Source organism: Pipistrellus kuhlii, unplaced genomic scaffold (genome assembly GCF_014108245.1).
Source record: "Pipistrellus kuhlii isolate mPipKuh1 unplaced genomic scaffold, mPipKuh1.p scaffold_m20_p_10, whole genome shotgun sequence".
NCBI classification, from domain to species: domain Eukaryota; kingdom Metazoa; phylum Chordata; class Mammalia; order Chiroptera; family Vespertilionidae; genus Pipistrellus; species Pipistrellus kuhlii.
In genome coordinates, this window is record NW_023425405.1 from 25,866,383 (window position 1) to 25,884,024 (window position 17,642).

At 42.0% G+C, this 17,642-nt stretch overlaps 1 protein-coding gene across 7 annotated transcripts in view; it reads left to right on the forward strand.

Moving 5' to 3' along the window:
- RAPGEF5 (Rap guanine nucleotide exchange factor 5) overlaps window positions 1–17,642 on the forward strand; it is a 183,866-nt gene that overhangs the window by 64,057 nt on the left and 102,167 nt on the right. For all 7 annotated transcript variants that reach the window (XR_004986512.2, XR_004986511.2, XM_036429202.2 and 4 more), the window contains exon 7: window positions 6,698–6,746. Coding sequence is in view for 5 of the 7 variants with exons in the window: in XM_036429202.2 (XP_036285095.1) it covers window positions 6,698–6,746 (49 nt within the window). In the remaining 2 variants the exon portion in view is untranslated. The remainder of the gene's footprint in view (window positions 1–6,697; window positions 6,747–17,642) is intronic.

Consider the following 17,642-nt stretch of genomic DNA (forward strand, 5'->3'; position numbering starts at 1 on the left):
ATCCCACTTCAGGCTCACGCAGCAGAATGGTTATCATCACAGTGAGGAGGTAGAGCTTTTTAGACAGATGTTGGCACTGAGAGTCCACTTTGTCCTGGCCAGTTTGGTTCAGTAGTTAGAGCGTCATTTCATAGATCAAAGGGTGGTAGGTTTGATTCCTGATCAAGGCATATATCTCAGATTCAATCCCCAGCCCCTGTCAGGGCAGTCAGGGTGCATGCTTGAGGCAACCAGTCGATGTGTCTTTCTCACATCAATGCTCCTCTTTCTCCCTTCCCACCTTTTCTCTCCCTTCCACTTGGTCTGGAAGTCAATGGAAAAAAATATCCTCGAGTGATGATTTAAAAAGAGAGAGTCCACTTTAACTAAAAATAACAATTTAGGATTCTTAAAACAGCTTTCCACATCATCTTCACTTAACACATTATGGTTACTGAATAGGTCTCAACAAATGGGATTTAGGATTAGATTATAGAATTTTTTGGAATAATTTTATGAAATGAGACTTGACAAGTGACAGTAAATAACATTTTAATATCTAAGTGGTCAGGAGTCATTAAATATTGGTAAACACGGCTGTGTGGTTTAGCGATTGAGAATTCGATCACACTGTTTCTGAGGGCTTCTGGCTTCATTATGTGCACTTCAGAGTGTGCAGACTCTGGTGAAGATTTTATAACAGATACATAATTTTCCAGAACTAGACTCTATTCGCAAGTTCCTGTAAGACCCTACGAAGGTGTTGAGGGATAGTTTTTCAGGAAGGCTCTGAGGACGTGTGTTACTATTTCATGGTTGGTAGACTGGTCCCCCAAAGATGGATTCCCTCATCAGCACCTGCAAATATCACATTAGAGGGTAAAGGGGACCACCAGAGATAATTAAGGCTACAGACCTGGATTATCTGCATGTACCCATTCGAATCCCATGAACCTTGAAAAGCTAAGAACTCACTCTGGCAAAAGTCAAAGAGAAATGGCAGAAGAGAAGGTTAAAAAAAGAAAAAGAAAAAAAGCCAAGCACAGCACTGCTGGCTCAGAGGAGGAGGAGCCCCCGTGCAATGACCATAGAGGCCTCTGGGAGTTAAGGGCGAGTTTCCGGTGACACCAGAATCCTAGAACTACTTTCAAAGTTGGCATAAAATAAATGGACATTTCCTTTGTCTGTTTTAGGCTTTTGAATCTTGAGTTCTGACTCTTGTTCTCTTAGGAATCCCTCCCATGTTAGCGATTTTTATAGACAGACTTTCTAGTTGGCAAAGGTCTTATTTGATCTGGATTCATCCCAATCCAGTGTTTCGAAGGTAACATCCCTTTATGCTTCTACAGGAGTTTACCCCTACAGGAAGGAGACCCCTACATAGGAGACCCCTGAGATATCTGGGACTCGACTAGTGTTTTGGTTATAATAAAGCTGTCGTTGAGACACCTATCTCCAAAAAGCACAGTGAGAGGGAATAAAGTCCTGCTTTTAGGTTTTTAAGTTTCTTATGTAAGTCAGCTACATGGACATGCATCTGCTTGGACAGTGGTTCACACTAAAAAGATCTGATAGTTTTGCCAGGACCGGTTTGGCTCAATGGATAGAGCGTCGGCTTGGGGACTGAAGGGCCCTGGGTTCGATTCCGGTCAAGGGCATGTACCTTGGTTGCGGGCACATCCCCAGTAGGGGGTGTGCAAGAGGCAGCTGATCGATGACTCCCATCGATGTTTCTAACTCTCTATCTCTCTCCCTTCCTCTCTGTATAAAAATCAAAAAAATATATATTAAAAAAAAAAAAAAGATCTGATAGTTTTACTGAAAACATTGCTGTCCGTTCTAAGTAATCCAATTTCCATTGTTAACTCATACTTGTGATCACAAGCACAGTATGAGTTAACAATGGAAATTGGATTACTTAGAACAGACAGCAATGTTTTTAGTAAAATTGATAGGAATATCTGTATGTATTCAAAACAAGTTTATATAGGAGGTTTTAACAGTGACAACAATAAAACTAATGAAAATATTTTTAAAATATCCCCAGTCTTGATATATTTGCTTAAGCACAAGCATATTTTGTCTTTGCAGCATGCTAAACAAGCACGCCTTTGATGTAGTGACAGCAATTACTGGGGAAACAGCAATTTGTTAAATAAACTATGAGGTGGAGAACAGTGGTGTCTAGACAGATATTTATATATCTTCCTTAATTTTCCAATTATTGGTTGACATGAACAGGTATTGCAGCATTATCTATGTGTCAGATTGGTGGCAACATTATCTCTTCAACAAAATAATGAACTTGGAAATAGGAAAACAGGCTTCTGCGGAACAAAGAAAACTGCTGCTTGGCCAATGGGTATTCATAGGACAAGAGTCTAGCCAACATCACTGCTCAGTTTGTATCTTATGTGCAAGTGTGCTGATGACTTTAAGAAGCATATTTATTTGAGTGTTTTTCCTAGAGTGGTTAAATTCCTTACTAACTTAAAATTTTATAGAGGTTTAAGAGTAAGTCTATTTGGGAATAAAACGGGGGAGAACACTGGGTTGTGTTCCTTCTTATATTTAATGCAAGAAATTAGAAAATAAGTTCTATGGTTTTTGTTTGTTTGTTTGTTTGTTTTTAAAATATATTTTATTGACTTTTTTACAGAGAGGAAGGGAGAGGGATATAGAGTTAGAAACATCTATGAGAGAGAAACAACGACCAGCTGCCTCCTGCATACCTCCTACTGGGAATGTGCCCGCAACCAACGTACATGCCCCTAATCGGAATCGAACCTAGGAACTTTCAGTCTGCAGACCAACGCTCTACCACTGAGCCAAACCGGTTTCGGCAGTTCTATGTTTTAAAACATTTCTATCATGGTACAAAACATGTAAATGTTTACTAAGTTAATAGATTTCCTAAAAACCTTTAGGAAATGTGTGAATTGGTGATTCTATTCAAAACTGATTTATAAAGACAGTGCTTTAGTTAGCTAAGTAATGGTCTGTCCTCCCCAAAATGACCTGCATTCTCTCTAGCCTCTCACTTGGTTTTCTAGGGCCTCTTGCTCCTTGAGGCCTGCTCGAGTCTTCTCAGTTGGCCTTTCCCACAGAGGTCCTTCCTGGCACCCAGGGTCTGCATTTGACTCTTTCTGTTGCCTCTTGAATCTTGGTGTTAACACAGAACAGTTTTGCGGGCCTTCAGGTGTAGAGGCTGGAGGCACTATCGAAGTACCAGAGAGAAGAGAAGACAGAAAGCTAGAAATAAGATAGGCTCTTGTGCCTGTTAAATTTCAGGACTATTTGTGCACAGCCCTGCTGGTTATGGAAGATAGAAAATCCAAACAATTCAACATGTTTCCCATGGGTTACCAGGGGAGAAGGGAATTTTCTGACTAGTCCTTTAATTATCCACTATACAGATATTTGCAAGAGCAAACATAGGTCTTCTCCTCTGATTTTCATTTTCCTCCCTGGGGCAGCTTTTTCTCTCCCCTACATTCTCCCATGCCCTTTTAAGGCTGGCTGTGCATCGCCTCCTGTGGGCCCGGGGAATGTATGTTGCTTGCCCTGGGCTCCACCATAAAAGAATAGGCAGGTCCCTGCATCTAGAAGACAGGCCTTACTCACACAATTGGAAATGATGAAATGATGGCCAGTAGCTAGAAGAAAGGAAGTGCTGGGAAGAGGCTATAGGAACTCATAGTTCATTGGTGATTTTGCTTGATCAGTACCAGATTGTTTGTTTTGTCTGGAGAATAACCTACCTCTGAGGTTTTGTCTAAAAACCTTTTCCATCCTGGGGTAGTGGAAGCTAGTCTACACCCCACTCTGCAAAAACAACACTCTTGCACCCTCCCAGACTGCGGACATGCAGGGCATTCAGTGTCTAAAGTGATCTCATTTACTTCATGTTTCAAAAAAAAGAAAAAAATTGTAGGTTCCTTCTAAATTGACTTGTGCAGTCCGTCCTCACTGACCCTTCTCATCACCTTCCCAATTCCCCCTCAAATGCTAGATTGGCTTCTTGCTCCCACTCCTCCTTTCTTTCCCCACCAAATCCATGAGAAGATGTCATGTCATTCAGTGGTAGAAATATAATACTTTTCTGAGCTAGTTCTATTTCGCACCTTACTCGCAGTTAGAGAAAGAAAAGCTGAAATCCAATGAAGAGAATGTCAGGCATGGACTTTGGTCCTCTGTAAGCAAATGCAGCAACCCACAAGCATCATTTCCCACTCCTGCTTCCCTTCGTTCGCTGAGCCATGGTGGGATCTTCCAGGGGGTGGGGGGAGGCATAAAATCGTTGAGCATTGACAAGATCTCAAGAGTATGTTTATGTTTATGGTCTATATTTTGGCCCCACCCCCAAATATCTGTGGCATTGTGAAGGGGCACAATCCTGAAAAGAGATGGTGATGCTATATTAAAACTTATTAACACCTTTAAAATATAAAATATATAATAATGTACGTTTTGTTCAGTTGTTTTTATTTCAGAGAGGAAGGGAGAAAGAGAGGTAGAAAACTCAATGATGAGAGAGAATCATCAATCAGTTGCCTGCTGTACACCCCCACTGGGAATCTAGCCCAAATTCTGGGCATGTGCCCTGATTGGGAATCGAACCTTGACCTACTGGTTCAAAATTCAATCACTGAACCACATCGGCCCAGCAAATGATGAATATTTTATTGATTCTCCCCCAGTTGTTTTTCATTTGACTACCTGCAAGGTTTTTCTATGGCCATGAATCATTTGTCTCCCCCAGCCCTCTTTTTCTCTGGACAGCCTTGAACTGAATATTTTCCTACTGTGAGCATTTTCAGAGCTCAGTCTTCCAAGGTTGGAGAAGGACTGATTGTCTTCTCATCTATATATATAAAAGGCCAATATGCGAAGTGTCCCCTCGGGAGTTTGACCTGGAGACTGGGAGTTCGACCACTCGCTGTGACATGCACTGACCATCAGGGGGAGGCGCAGAACATGGAGGGTGACCTGCGGCAGTGGCAGGGGCTGAGAAAGCGAGGGAAGGATGAGGTGGGGAGGCAGGGAACCTGATCAGCCCTGATCGCCAGCCAAGCCTAGGGACTCCACCCATGCATGATTTTCATGCTCCAGGCCTCTAGTTACAGTATAAGTTTCTAAGAGAGTTTTAAGGCATCAAAGAATCAGCTAAATCAAGAGTATATCCTTTTCTTAAAAAAAAAAATAGTTCTTTTTTGTTGAAAGTATTACATATATCCTCCTTTTCCCCTCATTGACCCCCTCGAGCCCACCCCTGTCCCAGGCCTTCAGCACCCTATTGTTTATGTCCATGGGTTATGCATCTATGCTTACAAGGTCTTTGATTGATTACCTCCCACCCTCCCACCCTCTCCTGCCTTTCCTCTGAGATTCCACATCCTGTTCCATGCCTCCACTCCGTTCATCAGTTTATTTTGTTACTTAGATCCCACATGTGATACCTGTCTTTTTCGGATTGACTCATTTCACTTAGCATGATAAAGAGGATGCCCTTTTGAATGGCACTGGGTCTTGCCAGCCAGGGAAAGCAAGGCCGCAGAGCAGTGCCACAGAAGCTGCTGTCTTCTGGGGTGAGGATGCCCTGGCCACCATGAACCTGGTCTCTAGGTGGAGTCCCAGGGTCTAGCCTATTGTGCTACTTTTACCTACAAGTAAATAAATACAGATTAAACTAATCCCAACAGCAAATCTTTAACCTTAAACTTCCATGTTCTCCCTTTAAAACTCATTATCAGAACCCTTCCAAACTCACCACTACCTCCACTGCCTCCTCCTCCTCCTCCTCCTCTACATCCACACACCTGAAGACACACACACTTCTAAGCTTCAAAGACTGTGTCCTGTAGGGGCATGCGCTTTCTTGTTATGGAATATTTAATTGCTGCCCAACACAAATTTCCGAAAGTTAATCTTCCTTACTTTTTTTTCTTTGAAAGTGATTGTAGTTAACTTTTTTTTTGTCTTTTTTTTTTTTTTTTTTTTTTTTTGTCTCTTCTGGAAGGCTTTCAGGAAAGGATTTAAGCGCTCGAATATGTGGGTTTGAGAGACAGAGCATGAGCAAGCAAAAATCTGGACAAGTAAGGGGGGTGTTACGGCACTTAGGACTTTTAAGTTTGTCTTGTCTATCCCCACTATACCTACCTTGTGACTTGGTAGCACTTGCTTTTATGTGGCATATTTTCTGAACTGTTTGCTGTTTGTCAGATTTCAAATGAGCATTTATTGTGTTTTGGCAGAGGTCTTGTTAAACCAGGGTCACCCTTCTTCATTGTTGTAGAATTTTTGTATAAACTAGAATCTTTGAGAGATAAATAATAGTTCTATCTTTGCCAACAAATATGCCTTTTTTAAATCATTCGTTCTTTGAATTATTTATGAGTGTTTGATAATTATATATTTGAAGTTCTTCCCATAGTAAGTTTAGCAAAAATACCAATGTTTCATGATACATGCATTCTGGCAACCATCTAATTTCTTTTTAAAATAGATCACTATGATTCAGCTTTTTAGCTTAAAATTTCTATGCAGAGGTTTTTCCACATTATTAAAATCAAACAAAAAACCCCAAAAGTGGCAGCATATTTAGCTCTGATTGCTATAGCTCTGAATTTGGGTTGCATATATATACAAAAACAAAGTACCATTTTTGGTATCTACATTTTTCTTACTCTAATTGATGTTTTTCTTACTATTTTATTAGGTGCAGAGAGAGCTAGCAGCTGTCATTGCTTTGAAAGCAAAGAAGTCTGGTGAGTAATCTTTCATGGACATGAGGAAGGTTTTCATTCTGAGGGAATATTTCATATATCACGTGGCAGTGAGCAGCTGAGTGCACCTCAGGAAGCTTTGGTGTAGAATGCAGAAAAGTACCATTGTTTGTTTTAAAAATAATTTACCCCACCATCAAAATGGCACAGGTTGTTACATATGGTTCTTTAACAGTTCGCTGCCTTTATTTTACCTTTCAAGGAAAAATGAAATTAAAGATGTTTTTAGTTCATTGCAGCCATGAAAAAGTCTGTGTATACAACACAAGAAAGAAAGCACATTGCATTGTCTATTATAATGAGAGAGAGAGAGAGAAACAACACCAAGGTTGTCTTTTTTGAAAAGATATTTTCTGTCTCCAAGTGGTTACTCCTGAAAATAACGTAAGTGTGTAATGACATCTAAAAGCCAGCGTTTTACACAGGACCGAGTGCACAGATCTGATGCCTCTTTCCCATGGGAAACAAGCTGTGGAAGTGACATGTGGAAAGGCAGCTTTCAAATACATTTTGAAGGAGAGGCTGACACCCAATATGAAATGGAGACTCACCGAGGTAGAAAAACACTTGCTTGGGGAGGAGGAGTGTCAGAAGGAGGCATCCTTTGCTGTTCAGAGGGAGGAGGTCAGTGCTGAATGGAATGACAAACACAAGGGAGACAGATGCTTCTTAGATAATGGCAAGCTATAATAAGACTTTTCAGGCGGAAAGACTAAGACAAAAGAAAAGAGATGACAAAAATTTGAAGAAATACATGGAATGGAAATGTCTTAAAAACACAAGCCAAACATTTATTTTTATATCTTTCTTTTTTTCCAGTTAGAAACCCCAAGAATTTGCTTTTCTCACAGTTACTTACGGAATTACACACCCCTTCGTGGGAATTATCTGATTGTGTTTATACGTAACTTTGTTGACTTGGCTGCCCTAGAGGACACGGAGCCTGGTTGCTGGGAAGGAGAAAAGGAGGGCGCAAAGAGCAGCAGGCTTGGCAGAAGGTTACTGCACAGAGAGGGCAGGGTGGCCGGAGCTCCTCCATGAGCCGCACTGGACTGTGGGCATTCCCCTGGGCGGAGGCCAACATGGAGAAGACATCAGTGTAACAATTGCAGGAGGAAGGGCTTAGAAATAAGTGGTGCTAGCACTGATCTTGGTTCCTGTAATGATAAGGAGACAGAGTTATAGTTTGTACGAATTGGGATGGCAGTGCCTTGGAGGATTTTTTTTTTTTAATTTCAGAAAATTGGAAAATAATTTTTTAAAAATCCTGTGTCAGTGCTGGAGAAAAACAGATCAAATCAATAGACAGGGAGGCTGGAGAAGGGGGCTGCTAATTCGCACAGTGTTGGTGGGGAGTGGGGACTTCTGAGCAAAGAGCTGACGACAGTGGGAGGGTGAGTCCTGTGGATCTAGGCAAGAGCCTTTGGGCAGAGGGGTGTGAAATGTGTTTGAGGAACAGCAAGGAGGCAAGAGTGGCTGGAGCCAGAGGAACAAGGTGAAAAGAGGTGGGTTTTGATTGACAGGCTGAGAAGTTTGAACTTTCAAAAGGTGAAGGAAAATGAAGAGGAGTAAGGCCCATACATGTTAAATTGTGCAAAGTCGAAGACTGGTGTGAAGTCAGCTTGATTGTGCCTTGATGTGTTGTTATATGAAGTTAGTCTGTTTTGGTTACTTGTTTGATTTATGGAGCGTGGCATGTGAACACAGCTTTGGCAAATTCTCAGGGACAGAGTGAAATGGTCTCTCACACATACTCTAATGAGGGGACATGAATTCATAGGGTCTTAGGACAGCAATTTTTTGGCATTCTAGAATCCCTGACTCTTTTATCCAGTAACTGCATAACTGGAGTTCCAGCTATTGGGCATAACCAGAAGGGCATGTAAAGATTCATGTACAATAGAAGGAATCTATCGCACTGTTGTTGTTTTTAACAATAAGAAACTAGAAACAGTCCTTAAGCCTCCTAGAAGAGAAATGATAAAATTGGGAGATCAGTGTAATGGAATATTGAATAGCTTTAAAAGTTATATTTTGAAGAATTAATGTAGTAAAATGTTAAGTGGGAAAAATATATACAATAAGCATGTATTACTTCTCTTTTTCATAATAAAATACTTTTAATTATTTTTGCTTACGATTATAGGATAGCATACTCATTGAAAAAATTTTGGTAATGCATGAATGTATGAAGAAATTGAAAAACCATCCATCATGTCACCAACAAAGATAATGACTATTACTCCTTTTACAATAACTTAATTTCATTTTTATTGCATTTATTGGGTGACATTGGTTAATACAATTATATAGATTTTAGTTGTACAGCTCCATCATGCATCATGTGTATATTGTGTTATATGTTCACCACCCCAAGTCAAGTTTCCTTTCATAACCATTTATTGCTCCTTTTCCCTTTTCTACCTCCCCATCCCCCATTTCTCTTTGGTAATCAACACACTATTGTCTGTGTCTATGAGTTTTTCCCACTATTACTCTTGTCTTGTATATATTTTCAGACATCTCTTTATTTATTTGTAGATATTGTAGTATATATTAATATGCAGATACCCAGGTTGCAGCACATTCGGAAGTCAACTGATCATGCTTCTCTCTCACATCAATGTTTCTCTCTCTCTCTCTCTCTCTCTCTCTCTCTCTCTCTCTTCCTCTCTCTCTCTCTCTTCCTCTCTCTAAGCATGATCTCAAGTAAAGATTAAAGCATACCAGCTGCAGAGTGGCACTTTCTGTGTGTGCTTGTTATAGTTTTTAAAAACTATTTTTTTTAAAGAAGAAAAAAGCTGATAAACATCTAATAAAAAGTCTTAAACTGATAGTTGATACATCTGTGGCTTGACAGAAGGAATTGATTACCCTAATATCTTACATCTTGCAGTAAAATCACTCATTAGGGCTCAGGTGGCCCTGCCAGATTTATGTCTTGCTGTGAAGGGTTATTAAAATAAGAATTTGTATAAAGAAAAAGTTGGGTGATTTTTTTTTTGGTTTGTTTGTTTCAGCTCACCATATAAACAAAAATGAAAGTAGCAGCCAATCAATAAATTACATAAATGATTCAAGGCTCCAGCTTAGTAAAAAATCCATTTGGTTGTAATCTTCTCAGAGGCCATTAGGATGTACCTTTAAACAGTTTATCTCTAACTGCCAACTGGTGAATGTGAACAGCATTTTAAGGCATCACAAGATTTTCATAAATGAGCCCAGATATCCTTGTTTGCCTTTCTCCTTGTTGGTTTGCTAATTCTACTGCTAATGTTGGCTAATTCGGATCTTGGGAGATATGTTTCTTCCCTTTTCCAGGGAATTCCCAGCCAGAGCACTTTAGCTCTGTCATCTTTAGATCACACGAACCTTGTACCATGGTGGGCTTCTACCTCTGGAAAACTGAGACCTCATATTGGTAAATCTCTTTGGCTGTTTTTATATTTCACTCTCTCTGCTTAGCCCATGGCTATTTAGATGTTTTAAAATACATACCTAGGACATTGATGTTTGTAAAAGAAAGAAGGGCTTTTTTCTGTTTATGCTATTAAATGTCTCTGGAACCTTAGCAAAGTGATTCCAGTTTGTGTCTTGGGGGTAAGGGTGGGAGTAAGGAAGGATTGTGTAGGATGTCCTAACCTTAGAGATTCCTTCTAGCTCTAACGTTTAATTATAACTGAATATTTTTATTCATTACCTTCATTATCCTTAATGGAGTTACAACCCTAGGGATATTTTACACAGGACTCTTTGAGGTACAAATGATAGAAAAGCTGGAAACCAGAGAGGGGATTGATTGGCACCAGTATATTTTATTGTTTCTTTGACACATTAAAAAATATATAACATAAAAGAGTATAAAATGGTTTATCTGTTGCATTTAGTTTGGGCTTTTTATAAATGTTATGTATTTCTTCTTTTTAATCCTCACCCGAGGACATGTTGAGAGAGAAAGGGAGGGAGGGAGGGAGGGAGGGAGATCACTGATTTGAGAAACATTTATTGGTTACCTTCCATAAGCTCCCGGACTACGGATCAAACCCATAACCCAGATATGTGACCTGGCGGGGAATCCAACCAGCAACTTTCCGTGCACAGGATGATGCTCAACTAATGAAGTCGCTTGGGCCAGGCTATACATGTTATTTTTAATGGGCAAAGTGCTCTTTTTAATGAGCTAGAAAGGATAAGGGGGCCTTCAATATTTTACTTTGGAATTAAATTGTTTCTCCTAGCCTCAGACATCCTCTTATTTCATCATCGTGGCTTGAATCCTATATTCAAGCTTAACGAGGCATTTGAATGTTTGTGTGATTTCAACAGCCGGGTTACTACTGTTTGCACACATTGAACTCTGTGTGTAGCACATTCAGGGAAGCCGTCCCTGGGTCTGGCATACATGATGGACCCACCAGGCAAATGGAGCATCTTTTATCATCCTGATATTGTGCTGAAACGCCCAGTTTTTAATATCCACTGTTAGTAACAATCACTGGTCACCAACTGCACCTCCTAGGAGATTTTAGCAGTGTTTAGCCCCCTTCTTAAGTGTATGTAGGATGGGGGATGCTGACAAGAATCTCTGTCTAAGCTAAGGTTTGAGGTCTGACACAATTGACAAGAGAGATTCTCCCTCAGGGTGGAAGCATTCCAAAGAGAAGATTTTCATGTGTCTTTGTCATGAGAAATGAAATAGAAGGGCTGGTTATTTTTAACAGTAGATAATAAGGCCTTTTGTTTTGCACATGTAGGAGGAAAAAATAAACATTACATGTATGGAATTGCTCTAGTTTTTATGGTGCTCCAGATTTTTAGTTTTATTGATTCTTGACTAGGATCCAGGATAGGCATTTGTTCTTATCAGTTTAAATTTTTATTTTTTTATTTTTAGTTGACAGATTCCTTTTTTCATTTGCACTGTGTTGGACTTGACCCTTATGCTTTTGTAAACGCATCACTTAAATGTAGAGGGCTGTATAATATAATGGAATTTTAGAGTAGATGTTAATAATAAAATTAGGGGCCAGCAAAGATAGACTCACATGCTAGTACAATCATTGCTATCTCAAAATACTTCTACCCTTTGGTTTTCTGTGATAACTTTTTATTGGGGGGGGGGGGGGGAGTAAATACTCTAAAAAGCTATTTTTAAAATTCTAATCTTTGAGTGTTTTTATCATGAATGGTTGAGCTAAAAAAAATACTAGCTTAAAATGGCAGATATTTTTGGCTCTATTTTAAGTAATTAAGATATTGTGCTTTATTTTTAGTGATACTTTCAACCACTTAACGTTGTTCTGTCTGATATTTCCATGTGGTTTGGCTTCTGCCTTTTTTTCTCCTTTGCCAGCTCCTGGACACTGAGCTGGCCAGCAGCCACCACTCCCAATGTGGTCAGCAGGGACCTATACTGATTGCCTTGTAACCCCACTGAATGTGGCATTTAGCATTTGCTAACCAAGAGGAAAGAAGTAGCAAGTGTTCTCTTCTAAAAGAATCAGCCACATTCTGGTCTTCCCTGATGGATCGATGGTCTAGGATGTTTTCCCTGGAAGAGAGGGCTCTGTCTGACACCATGCCTATTGTAGAAGCTTGTAAAACCTCTCCTTCTCTGGTGCTATAATAACCTCTTGTTCTAACACTTCCCGAGATTGTTCTTCCCCTGCTTGCTAACAGCCTTTGTACATTAGCACCCCATCCAATGCTGCTTCTTACTGAGCAGCAATCAATTCAGTGGTTGAGAGGTTGCATCTTCCTATTTTATTTTAATGGCATAAGACCATATAACAAGAGTCTTGAAACTATAATTCCCAGTGCAGTGTAAACTTAAGTAATACTTGAAAATGTAAACCTCCTACAACTAAGAAACTAATAGCAACCGTAAAGGCCAGGAACAATGGGAAATGCACGCAGCAGATGCTCTGTAAATTTTTCCTAACTCTCCCACTGGGATCCAAAGAAAATTGCCTTTTTAAAAAACAATCCTACAACACCCTCTTTTGTAATTAGAGCTATTGAGTCGAAATGATAAATAACCATGCAATGGCGTGCTATAAAAGAACAGCCCTTTGCCCCGATGACTCCTGAGCAGCAAGAGGGTTGAGAGCACCACGTGCAGGAAGTTGGTTGGACTCCTGTAACCCTGAGGGTTCAGGATTTAAGGAATTAGGAAGCAAAGCGAGATGACTGTCATTTTCATCCTTCAACATGGTTGTGTCTATGAAGATAGTAACTGAATCTGATGTGCCAAGGAGGTGAAGAATTACAACCACAACAGAGTTTTCTAGAGAATGGAAGGTTTGTGAGGCCTTCGCTTTCAACAACGTGCTGCAGGGCGTTTTGGTGGCTATATGCAGTGCGGATTAGACGAAGGTAATTATTCCTCAAAATGGGATTTTGTTCTATTTTAGAGGATCAGATACTGCGAAGGAAAATGAGCACCGAAGGCCCCTGAACCAGGGTTGTGAGGGCTCCCAGGCCAGGGTCTGTGTGGTCCAGGACAGTGATTTTACATCATCCAGACTCTGACCTCTTATTGCCTGTTTCATGGACGTTGCCATCTGGAGAGCGGGTTTCCTGGGGTCTGGAGCAGGGGGTGGGTTTGAGGCTGAGAAAAGCGTGAGAGGGAGGATCACGGTTTCTCTTCACCGGAAAAGCAGCTTCTAGCTCTGCCGCTCCTGGGAACCTATTTCCTGTGAGGAAATGAAATGAGTGTCGTGAGTGTACCCTGTGCGTCAATGCAATATCAGTTCTGCACCCAAGGTCAGATGAAAGTTAATGACCATTTGCACACCAGAGATCTGAAACCCACATTCGACTTCTTTCTCATCATGACAGGAAAGGAGAGCAATTTATTTTTAAATTGATTTAAGTTTCAAAGCATAAACACGGAGATCTCCCAGGTACCCCCTTCTCCACAGTGTAACTTCCTGGAGGGGCTCTACTTCCTTCACAAATTAAGTCCCTTCCCATCCCGGCTATGGGGGTGTGTGGTGGGTGTGTGTGGAGACGACGACAGTGCTTTGTTGTTGGTGGAGCTACCATGTCCCTGTGCTGCTGGGTAAGTGGCACCACACCGGAACCAGCAATGCCATCAGGGCCCCTTCTTTCATGATGTAGGTTTTGAGTTTGTTGAGCTGATGAGCTGATTGAGGCAACGAATGGGTGTCATTAACACACTGTGGACAGGGCAGCTTCCCCGCTGAGGTTCTGGGGTTCCTGAGGAAGAATCCTGGCCCATATGCTGTTTTTATAAAGTTAGGAAATTCTGCCGTCTGCTGAGCCCCGTCTCCCACTGGAATCCAATCCGGCATCCTAGGCTGGTGGTCAGGAACTCTGACTCCCACCCTGGCCTGGGCTCACTCTATAGAGACACTGGCTTCCCTCACCCTGTTCCCATTTTTTTATAAAAGGAAGAGGTCAGGCGCAGTCCTCAACACCAAGCGCAAAGTAGCTTTGCCCTTCTTAACCATCTCTGCCTATTCAATACAAATCCAGGAATAGTAACTGCTGTTCATTTAATTTGCTATCTGAGCTGTTTGCATTTCATTGACATTTTTCCTAAGTAAAAGTCCCCCAAAGCCCTTCTTCTCCCACACACAACCCCCTCGCCCTCTACACCCCTCTGGGAACACTTCTGCTGCCCTTGGTACTGAGGGCTAAGAGCTCTCGGGGGAAATCTTTGCCTTGGCCATCTGACCCAGCTATTGTCCATCATTCGTCACATTAAACGTCTAATTGTATAAATAGCCATGAAAGTGTCGCCGTTCTCAGTAAAACTGGAAATGACATGAACACAGTGAGTGTGGGTAGAAGTAACTGACGCTCCCTGGTACACAGCGCCAAGCCTGCCCTTGGGTTCAGCCGAATTCCGCAGAGCGCCTTGTTGCTGTTTACATAAAAGTGAGATTTACTTCGCATACTAGTCTTTCCATTAAGTGACACATGAACACTTATTATTCGATTGTTTCTGAATCAGACATTTTCCTTGAAGGTGGCTAAACAAACTGGTTCTAGCGATTTACGTTTTTCAGATAGCTTATAAAAAGATTTCGTTTTAATACAGCGATTGTAATTTTTTTTTATTTTTTTTTTGGAATGAGATTGGTGATAGAAATTTTGACCCTGGAGTCACAGAAGGTTTGCATTGAACAGCTTCTGTGTGAACAGTACCTTCTGACATAGTGTTTTGCTTGGAGATTAGGAAAATGGATACATATCTTTAAAAATAATCTTGGCTCTCCTTCTCTAAAGTTATATCCTTAACTAAATAAAACTGTGTTTCCCAAAGCAACGGTCTCCAGGTCAAATTTGCAAAGCAGTTCCTGTAGTATTGGTTAGTAGTGCTAATTCCTGCCTCTCCTCCTCCACCCCCCCTCCCCCCATTAAGTGTGGATGGAGGCCTTGGCATCTGAATTACCAGTATAACCACTTCACCCTCATGTGACTTAGCTGCCCACTTTCACCAGCACATGCCAAGGTCTGTGTGATTTGCAATCTCAGGGAGCCAGCTGGTGTTTGGTGTGTGTGTATGTCTTTTTAAATATGTTTTTATTGATCTTTAGAGAGTGAGGGGGATAGAGAGATAGAAACACTGATAGGAAAGAAATCATCAATAAGCTGCCTCCTGCACACCCCCTACTGGGGATCAAGCTGATGACCCCAGCAAGTGCCCTGACCAGGAATCAAACCAGTGACCCTTGGTTCATGGGCCAGTGCTTAACCACTGAGCCACACAAGCTGGGCACAGCTGGTATTTTATGAAGGGTGTTGTGCTAATGAACGAGGCAGGGTAGGGGGAATGAAAAGTAGTATACTTTCGCTATTTACTCACTGATTGGACAACTCAGTGTTTCTCTACCTGAAAGAAGGTTTTCTTGTGGGGATGATAACAGAATTACTACAAAGTTCTCATGGCATGACAGTAAGAGCTTTATAAAGGAAGAGAATGATTTCCAGGTTTTAATTGGTGGGCAGACTCGGGACTAAGCGAACATCCTCACTGAGGTTTCTATATTAACATTAGGAGGATTGCTTGGCGGATGGGAAGTTAAAGGGGAGTGACTGTAACGCTGGCTCCAAGTAAATGCACCTGAAAGAAGCCACACCCCTGTCAATTGTGGACAAATCCCGAGTCAACAGAACTAAAGGGCTTGTCTGGTTCTCTTTTTGCCAGGAAGCGGCTAGCTTCTCTTTATTGAAAATGCAAGCATTTAATGAAAATGAAGCATTTGCTTTAAGACTTAAGATCGATTGAGGAAGTCTACACCTTATCCTGTTATTGTTTTCTGGTAGAAGAAATGACTGACACGTTTGAGATTGGGGTTATCTTTGTAACCTTAGGAACAGATGGCAAATTTTTAGAAGTGCTGCCAGTGTTCCTCCCCTCGAACTGCAATGGGGAGCAAAGCCTGCAAATCCAACGGCCAGCTGTTTTGTATGTTCTCGTTGTCTTCCTTTCGCTTTTCAGTTTTGTTTCCGTGTGCTTAAAAGACCCATTTCTAGATCTTATTTCCAGAGGTGGAACTAAGTGCAGGACCTTCTCCTCTGTCTAAAGGGCGCCTTAGGCAGCAAACACAAACTTTTTACCATTGGTAGGAAAGCAAGCTCCCCATCCTTCATGTAGGGGGTGGCATTAGGGGAGAGTGTCGATAAGCCCAGGCCAGGACGCCTCTTGCTGGCAGTGGAGGTGGGTGAGGGCAGGGGGTGGGCATTGTCCCAGCAGCCTGTGGTCCAGGAAGTGGCCTAACTCCCCTGTCTGGTCCGGGAAGGGGAAGCTCCCATCCTCAGGCCTCACGGTCTGGAGAGGCACCCCTGGGCCGTGGGCTCAGCTCCTGGCACCCCTTACCCTCCAGCCCTCTCAGTGCTGTCACTGACATTGACAGAGGGTGTCAAATTCAGGCTTAGCATGTGTACCTAACTCCAAGTTATTAAAATTGATTCATTTTGCTGGTAATGTCAGGCCTGCATGAGTCAACCAATTCCAGGGTTAGTCGTGTAACCAATGGGGACAGTCTCATCCAAAGATCACACTGACTTGAATGGTCTGGGACCCTCCAAGGGCGTTTCCCTGGGGCCTGCCCTAATGCAGTTTTATTTCAGGAAGAAAGCCCCGACAAAGGGCCAAAATAACCTCCATTTCGTCTATTTTATTTGAAAAATCCAAAATACATGTCCTTTCACTTATGTGAGAGGAAATAACAGCTCAGAGCCTTGGGCGGCGATATGAAAAATAGCTTTGGCCGATAGCCAGTGTTGTAGCATAACTTTTTCCCCAAACATATTTGGCTTAGCTTGTTATCTGCTGATCTTATAGGATTGTTTTGTCTTGTGAGCCATTAAAGCACTTGGTCTGATACTCAAAATGGTAATGGGGCAGGTCCTCGGGATTATTCACGACACTGAACTGCAGATGGGAAATGCCATGCTCCTCGTTCCCAGCAGCTGGGCTGGCTGTGGTCACCAGCTGCTCCCACTGCCAGCGAGCAGCGGCGTAGCTGCTCCTGACTTTAACTGTGTTCGTGAAAGATGGTCTGCTCAGAACGTGGCTCCTGCCTGGGCCTGGTTTAAATCCTCCTTTTGGGATCTCTCAGACCTGGCATGTGAGGCCCTGGAGCCCACCGTGGCCTGGGTTCCTCAGGGCTCTGCAGGGCCCGTGCTTGTCCCCGCTGCCCCTTAGGACTTGCAGGGGTGGCCAGGGGCCCATCTCTGCGGGGTCAAGCTCTCTGGGACTTCCCAGCGGTATCTCCCCTCTACCCCCCATACTGCCTCTTGCTGTGGTTGTGAACTGTCACAGGCTCCAGCCAGCCTCTCCCTCTTGATGAGAGTTGGCTGCTTTGCTGGCCTTTGTCTCCAGGGAAAGTAAAAAAAAAACAA